The 8,602-nt window shown below is 60.6% G+C and overlaps 1 protein-coding gene across 1 annotated transcript; it reads left to right on the forward strand.

Moving 5' to 3' along the window:
- Nucleotides 1-790: 790 nt before the first annotated feature.
- Nucleotides 791-2,269, forward strand: SIGMAR1 (sigma non-opioid intracellular receptor 1). The gene is made up of 3 exons (XM_019474371.1): nucleotides 791-842; nucleotides 1,418-1,510; nucleotides 1,829-2,269. Exons 1-3 carry the CDS (start codon nucleotides 791-793, stop codon nucleotides 2,053-2,055), a joined length of 372 nt encoding a protein of 123 aa, XP_019329916.1. The 3' UTR covers nucleotides 2,056-2,269.
- The last annotated feature ends 6,333 nt before the right edge of the window (nucleotides 2,270-8,602 follow it).

Raw genomic sequence — 8,602 nt, forward strand, 5'->3', positions numbered from 1 at the left:
GGGGGGAACGGGACTGGGGTCAGGGAGGGGCCGGGGGGCTGGGACTGGGGCAGCAGGACCGGTATCGGGAACGGATCAATACCGGGGAACAGGGACGGGGAGCATGGGGGTATGGAGAACGGATCAATACCGGGAAACAGGGACGGGGAGCATGGGGGAAGTGGAGTGGGGGAATGGGATTGGAGCAAAGGAGGGATGGGGACTGGGGCAGCAGCGTCACCCAGCCCGGTTGGGGCTGAACCCGGCATTAAGCCGGCTCTCTCGGTGCTGGGGCTGAGACAGGTCGGGGGACCAAGCCTCAGGTGGGTCAGGGGCAGAACCGACCCCCCAACTAGGGCTGGAGGGGAGGGCTGGCCCCATAGGGCACAGGGTGTGCAGTTGCAGTGGAGGGGCTGCATGTCACCAGAGCAGGGTCACTGTCACCTTGCTTGGGTCCCCCGTATAGCCCAGCACCTGGGGTGGGCTGTAGGGCTGGAGCACTCAGTGCTGCGCATACTCCATCACCATCTGGGGAGGCAGTGGGGCTGGGTCAGTGGTCACGGGGGCTGAAGGCTGGAGAGAGGAGACATCTTCCCTAGGCAGACCTCTCTAAGGATGTGCTGGGACCCTGTGCCTGTGGAAGGGATTCAGGAGAGGCCAGCAGGGCTTGATCAATGCCAGGGACTCACAGCAACTCCGGGTGCTGTAGGGCTGGACCATGAGCTGGCTTTCTCCAAGATCATTGTGGAGCTACGGAAGAAGCACCCAGGCCACATCCTGGCAGATGAGGACCTGCAGTGGGTGTTTGTGAATGCAGGCGGGTGGATGGGCTCTATGTGCCTCCTGCATGCCTCGCTCACCGAGTACGTACTGCTTTTTGGGACAGCTGTTGACACTGGGGGCCACTCAGGTAAGCAGGGTGAACAGGGCTGGCAGGCGGGGGGTTTCTCTGAGCTGTCTCCACTCCACTTGTTTGGGTCTGGCTGCCCTGGCCGTGGTGTGCCTGGGGCAAGAGCCCACTGCTCCGCTTCTTTTACGGGGTGCACAATGCTGGAAAACACCCTCCGCGTGGGGACCAGCCCCCGTGATGTCCTGCAGTACCTGCAGGTCCTTGTGCATGCCATGTCGTGTGGCCAGGACTCTCCGCATCCAGCTGGCAGGCGGTGGCAGGCATCGCATCTCCCAGTGCTTCAGCAGGGAGCGAATGCCAAACACGCTGGAAACGTTGGGGCTTAAGGACACCGAGTAGCCCAGGCTGCTGGGATATGGCCAGTCACACAGGCAGCCTGGGTACCAGACCCAACTGCGCTCCTCAGTGTGTTGAGGCCCTGGGGCTGGCATCCTTCCCCACCGGGGGGCTGCTCCATGGCTCAAACCTGGGCTCCCAAGCCATCCCCAGCAGGGATGCACTGAGCCAGTGCTGCATGTCCTCCTGCAGGTCGGTACTGGGCAGATATCTCCGACACCGTCATCTCGGGGACCTTCCGGCAGTGGAAAGAGGGGACCACCAGAAGTGAGATCTATTATCCAGGTAAGCGCAGCAGCCATGGTGCCCTGCAGGCTGTGTCCATGTCCCGGGGCATGGCTGCTCTGCAGGCTGGTCCTCCACTGTCGCAGAGCCTCTTCCTTCCAGCTGGCAGAAGCCAAGAGCTCACAATGGGGCAGTTTGTGTCCCCTGGGCATATCCCAGCATCTCAGTGGGTGCCAGTAAGAGAAAAGTGAGCAAGACTGGGGGGGTTTGTGGTGCACAGACCAGAGTGCTCAGCCCTGCAAGCCCCAGTCCCACACATCTCTTTGGGAACAATGTGGGGCAGCCACTGGGAGCAGTGCTGGTTGTGTGTGTTGGCAGGGGACACCATCGTGCACCAGGCGGGAGAAGCCACATCAGTACAGTGGAGCGCAGGCACCTGGATGGTGGAGTACGGCCGGGGCTTCATCCCTTCCACGCTCGCCTTTGCCCTGGCTGACACCCTCTTCAGCACTCAGGACTTTGTCACACTCTTCTACACCCTGCGCGTCTACGCCAAGGGCCTGCTCCTGGAAGCCAATGCCTTCTTCAGCACCTTGGGCTGCTGAGCCCGGCTCGCCGGGATGCCCTGCCAGGCACGGCTGGCTCCTCTCCTCCCAGCCTTCCTCCCTTTTCCTCCTCCCCGAGCCCCGGCTCTAGCAGAGGCAGCAGGAGACCCCCTGTGCCTCCCCCAAATTGCTCTGTCCTTCCCCATGGGCCAGCTGGGTGCCAGGACAAAGGGACCGTGGCGGTCACAGCAATACAGATGGCCAGTTCCCTTGACTACCTGCCTCTCCCCCCTTTCGATCGGAGCCATGTCTTGCTTTTCCATCCTTTGGGGCTGGAGTGGCCTTGCGGGGTAAGAACACCCCTGTGTGCCCTCAGCATGCCACAGGAGAGGGGCTGGAGCTGGCTATCCCCAGGCTCCACAAAATTTCTGCAGCTCCTGAGACATCAGAAGAAGGATGCCGCCTTCGGGGCAGGGTGCATGGGGTGAGCCTGGCCAGAGCACCCACCGTAAAGGTCGGCTGAGGGGTTCCCCATCTCCCTGGCAGGCTGCCAGGGCTGCAGGCAGCGCAGGGCACTGTGTCCAGCTGGCAGCACCTCCCATGGCTCCGTCCCCACTGATGTGGGTTGGCAGCACACAGTGTCACCCTGGCACAGGGCAGGATCTGTGCTGGGACCTGCCAGCAGTGAGGGGATACTCAGCCTCTGGGCTGGAGGTCCCTCTTGGTCCCCTGTGTGTCATCTGCCCCAGGGGACGGCTGGGGCTGGAAGAGGGTCCCTTTCCCCACGGTCCCCCTCCCTGCAGTCCCCCCCAAGGGGGAGAGCCACCATCTGTCGCCTTAACCAAGAGCCCGTTCTGCGTGGCCTCTGGCCTATGCACATACCTAGTGTCTGCAGGTGCCCGAACCTCTGTACTAGCTCAGGATGGGATCTCACCCCTCGAAACGCTTCCCCTGGCTGTGAGACCCCCTGGGGACAGCCACCCTGCTCAGTTCCCAGCGCAGGGCCCCAGGCACCGAGGGAGCGCTGCGGTCCCCTGTCTGAGCCCAGCTACAGACCCTGCTTGCAGCCCTGCGGCTGGACCCGTGTGGGCTTGCTGCTTGGTGGAGGGCTTTCACCTCCGTGCTGCTGCCAAACTAACGTGTGTGTCCCTGGTCACCGGGCCTGTAGCATGTCGCTCCTCCTGTTCCCTGAACTGTCCCCATCCTGCTGACTGGCAGCCCCACACACGGGCTCCTTCTTAACTTGCCACTTGAAAAGAGATATCAGTAATAAAACTGTTCATCCCACCGGCTCAGGTCCCCGGGAGAGTCTCTGGAGTGTGCTGAGCCCCTGCCACAGGGAATGGTGCTGGATCCGTCCAGCTCCGGGCTCACCGGGGATCCTGCTGGCAGCTGGGGACATTTGGGTGTCCCTGGGCAGCCAGCATCATCCCGCCCCGGGTCCTGGGAGCCGGGGTGTGCAGTGCTGGGCAGGATCAGGCCCTTCTCAGCTCCCGGGGACTGGCGGGAGATGGTGCTGTTACTCCTCCCTCCACTGCAGTCGCTGGGGATCAAAAGCCTGGGCTGGTGCCAGGGCCCTGCTTCCACGGGGGACCCAAGAGTCTGAAGGACTCCATCCTTTTGGGGACAGTGCTGATGCTGGGCATGTGGCCCTGCAGATAGACAGACCCAGGTGCAGTGGACTGATAGTCCTGAGAAGTTTACACAGACACACACACATACACGCTCCAGTGTGAGAAGGGCACAGGAGGGAAACACAGGGTGTGTAGGCTGTGTGTGTGCATGTGCGTGAGTTCACATGCTGGCAGAAAGGTTGCATGCATGTGTGTATAGGTGCAAGCAGGATGGTTTTGTGTGTGTGTGGCTTGGCAGGGCAGTTAGGCATGCGTAGGTGTGTGCATGCATATAGGTAGAACAGTTTGCAGGTGGGCGTAGGCAGAACAGGTGGGGGTTGCACATATGTGCGTGCATGTGTATACAGGTAGAACAATTGGGCATCTGTCCATATAGTCGGAGCAATAGCACACGTATGAGTGCTCAGGCATGTATGTGTAGGACATTTGTGTATGCACATCTGTGTAGGCAGAAGAGTCATGTGCATGTGTGTGTGCCTGTGCAGGTGAGACGAGTGTGTGCACGCGTGTGTGTGCACAGTCCAAGTGAACATGTGTGTGTACAGACCAGCAGGACAACCAGCTATACGTGTGCGCACACCTGTGTGCCCATGGGCAGATTGTGTGTGTGTGCAGATATGCATGTGGGCAGGCTGTGAATGTGTGCGTGTGTGTTCCCATGGGCTGCGAGGCCACCCTGACCCCATGCTGTGCCCATTCCCTGGGGTTTAGCGAGGGCCTGTTGAAGAACACGAACAGTCCTGTGCTGGCCCGTGCAGGAAGGCGCTAACTCAGCAGCTCGTATCAATACCGCTCCACTTACAGCGAAGGCCGTGTAATGAAAATCCAATGGGCACGCTGGTGGGAGTAAATAAGTATGCCATTAAAATGAGAAAATCAAAGCTCTGGACAGGTCTTTTCTCTTGCCCATTGATTTCTTTTATTACGGAAATATTGCTGCTAAATAACATTAGTGTGAACAATCTCAGCAGTGTTTTCCGTAGCACCCGTGTCAATAACCCCATTGTGGGTGGGGGATCCCCCCCAGCCTGGCCACGGGGCCGGCAGCCCTGTCCAGGCTAAGGGCTGCTCCAGGGGTACCTTCCTCACTGTCCCCAGCCACACTGGGATGTGCCTGGCAAAGAAACCGGGCAGCACAGGGTGGCTTGGGCAAGTGCTACTGGGATGGAGCTGGGCTGGAACCCAGGAGCCCTGGCTGCTTTACTGTGGTGGGAAAGGTTGTCCCCATCCCAGTGCTGAGCAGGGACAGTGCCAGGCATGCAAGGGTCCCAAAAAACAGCCCTTCCCTTTGGGACAGGTGTTTGCAGCCTGTTAGGGAGCAGGGAGCAGGTAAGTGTCACCAGTGACGAGCAGATGAGGGATGGGTCCTGGACATGGCATGTCCCGCAGGCTCTTGCTGCCTATTCTCCTTCCTCCCCACTCCTCATCCATGCCCATGTCCATGCTGGACAGACCCAGCTCCCTGCAGCTTGTCACATTTGGTTCACGTGGAGAAAATGAGGCATGGGGTGGGAACTCATCCGTAGTCACCCAGCTCCAGAACAGACCTTGTGCCAAGGCCAGGGCCTGCACTCAAGGTCAGCTGCCTGCACACAGGTGCCCAGCATCCTCCGAGATGCCCACAGGTGGCAGGGACATCCCTGCGGGGCTGGAGGATGTGACCAGGACATACGGGAGATACACACCCTTTGGTACCCAGAGGCCAGGTGGGACCCCAGGGCACCTCAAAGGACACCAGACCCCTGTGGGGTGGCCGGACATGGGCAAGGAGACTCAGCCACGGGCATCTGCACCGTGGGTCTGGCTCTGTCCCAGCCCCAGCTGAAGCAACTGTGAATGGCAGCTCCCCAGAGCCATCGCCAGGACAAATGCACATCGCTGCCCACCAAACACCTTCCCCCTGCAGCTCGCTCTATCTTGCTGTCCCTCTGCATGCAGTGGTTATTGATCAGCCCGCACGATCTATCTCCTGATTCCTCCTGCAGTATCTCTCTGCTCTGAGTATCTCTCAATCTGCTCCGCTGTCTGCTGTGCCCGTCTATACCTCCAGTATCTATCTGTGCCGCCTCCACTCCAGCTGTCAATAGCCGTTTGTCTGGGGGATTTCTCTTTCTCTCCAGCTAGGAGCGTTACCAGACCCCAGAGGTACAAAGAGGCCAAGCAGGAGGGTGGAGGGGACACAGCCCTGCTTGCTGCCCTGGAGAGAGCCTGAGCACGGACACACTTCATGACACATGTGCAGACCCCCAGGGCTACTGCTGTCACCATGGAGGTTTTGGGGAGGAACTGAGCCGTGCTGGCTCAGCCGGGCCAGGTCCCTTGGTGGCCGTGCCCGGGGCAATGGAGCATACTGCACCCCATGCATACCTCGGTGCTGCCACTAGCCAGCCTGGCCACGTCCCCCACCCCTGGGTGCCATGTTGACCTGAGCACCCCAACCCCTCTGCCCTGGAGGAGGGGAGCTTCCCCAAACACCTGGGGTCCTGCTGGGCCATGGAGAAGTCCCATCACCATCACCACATCTGATTCATCCCACCCAGCCCAGCCTTCAGCCCTAGCTCCCTCCTCGCCCTGGTGTGCAGGGGATGGGGCACAGCCCAGTGCAGAGCATGCCAGCACCCTGGGGTGCAACGCAGTGGCACTGGGAGGGGAGGCGAGAGCCCTGTGTGATGGGGACCTGTGGAACAAGTCCTGGGGGGTGGCTGGCCCTGTGGGTCCCTCTGAAATAGGGCCAGGTCATATCTTCCCAGGGGCAACTCAGCAGGATCATCAGCCAGCTGCCGACAAACTGATGCTCAGGGGGGCTGGCAAGCACTGGGAGGTCCCTACCCGTGCCGCAGTGGGATGGGATGGGCCAGGGTGAGCTACAGCTGTCCAGCCCTGAAATGGGATGGCCAACAGCTGCTTTATCTCCTGTGCAAAGATAAACAGCGCCCGGGGGCCCTGCGGGGTTGGGAGCTGCCCTGCTCTCCTGGGGAAAGGGGCTCATTTTTCCAGGAGAGCCTTTCTGGTGAGGATGCTGTGCAGTGCTGAGTGCTGCTGGGCTGCCAGGAGCTCGAGGAGCCCCAGGGGTCACCAGCGCTGTGGAAGGACGAGGGGCAGTTTCTCCACAGATGCTTGTGGGGAAGCCGGAGAGCCCAGAAGCGGCAGGTTTTCCCCACAAAGGGACGTGACGAAGGGGGCAGAGGCTCAGTCTGGGCTGCGGAGCCCGAGAGCGAAGCCAGCTCCTGCTGCAGCTGTGGCCAGTGGCTGTTTCTGCAAGACGCTCCGAGGAAAGGGCAAGACTCAGCTCGTGTCAGGCTGTTAAAAGCGGCTGCCCCTGGTCCTTGTGGCACGCAGGTGGCCCCAGAGGGGACAGAGCCAGCACCCCTTGGCACCCAAAGGTCTTGTCACCCCATGCCACCAAGTGCAGCAGCATGAGGTCTTGATGACAAGCTGCCCTGCCTGTGGGATGGGGCCAAAGCCACTGTCCCTTGTGTGCCAGTGTTTGCGGGATGCTGCTGCTGCTCGTCCCCCAGGGACCTGTGCAAGCCCTGAAGCTGCCCCAGGCAAAAAAGCCCAGGGAAGAGCAGGTGCCTCCTTTGCCTGCTGCCAAAGCTGCCTCTGTAGAAAAGAGGGGTCAGGAAAAAACTGACAGGCAGGCAGGCGGAGTGGGAGTGCAGGGACAGCGTGGGGATGCTGCCGGCAGGGGCAGTGGGGATGCTTTGCCACCTGGGGCAGTGAGGTGCTGTGGGTGCAGCAGCAGGTCAGGGTGCTGTATATTCACCCCGGCTGACGCCCTTGTCTGGTATCCAGAGATGTTCTTGATGGTACTTTGGTGCCTCAGTTTACTCTGCTGCAAGCAGGGACAGAGGGCAAGCCAGCAGCACCGAGTCCCTCCAGTGACAGAGGAGATGCATGGCCTCATCCTGCCCATGCTAGGCAGGGGCCGGGGCTCTGGGAGCCTGTTTGGGGGCTCCAGGCCATGTTGCAGTCTGACCCCTTCGACCAGGGTCACACACGTACCCCTCAGGGGGACCCCTCGGTGGTCTCAGCTTGTGGGCAGGTCTCAGGCCCCAGCTTGGGGTGCACTGTGGTGACGCTCCAGCTCTTGTGGATGGAGGTCAGGGCTCAGCAGTGGGAGCTTGCCCGAAACGCCCCTTTGCACCCTCCCATGGATTGACAGTGCAGGTACACACACCCACCTCCCCCAAACACACGCACGTGCACACGCCTGCCTGTGCACACAGCACACACCCAACTCTCCCAACACAGATCACACACACCTAAAGGTGAGCACACAAAATGCACGCACCCAGCTCCCGGCGTACACATATAAGCACTTATTGTTGTCCCCAACAGCGTACACACCACATGCGTGCACACACTGCACACGCTCAGCCCCTCTGACAATGCACATGGCTGCATGTATGCATGCGCATGCAAACGGCTCTGTGCAAAGTATGCATGTCCTCCACTCCCCCAGGGCATATGCACACCTTAAACGCAGTGTGCGCACACACACATACAGGGCACGCTCCCGGTGGGTGTGCACAGGCTCCCCTGCACACACACATGCAATTCGCTCACCTCTCCCGCGTGCACAGATGTACGTGTGCTCGGACACTCTGCACGCACACATGCGGTGCACGCTCAGCTCACCCAGTGTGCGCACACATACGCATGCAAGCACGGACCAGCTGCACAAACGCACACACTCACGCAATGCATTACCTTCTCCCAGCACACACAGGTTATCTATACATACACAGACCCGCCGTATATGTGTCCAATGGGTGCAGCACCCACTTGCATGGGTGCACAGACCCCTTGCACACCCCTCCTATATACTCCCCTCTCCCCACACATATATGTGTGCTTACCTGGACCCCCTGCACACCCCCTATGCGCTCCCCTCTCCCAGCACCCCCATGCATGCACGCCCTGCCCACACACACACACACACACACACTGCGGCTCGCCCAGCCCCCTGC

The sequence above is a fragment of the Aptenodytes forsteri genome, unplaced genomic scaffold (genome assembly GCF_000699145.1).
Source record: "Aptenodytes forsteri isolate BGI_AS27 unplaced genomic scaffold, ASM69914v1 Scaffold201, whole genome shotgun sequence".
Taxonomy (NCBI): Eukaryota; Metazoa; Chordata; class Aves; order Sphenisciformes; family Spheniscidae; genus Aptenodytes; species Aptenodytes forsteri.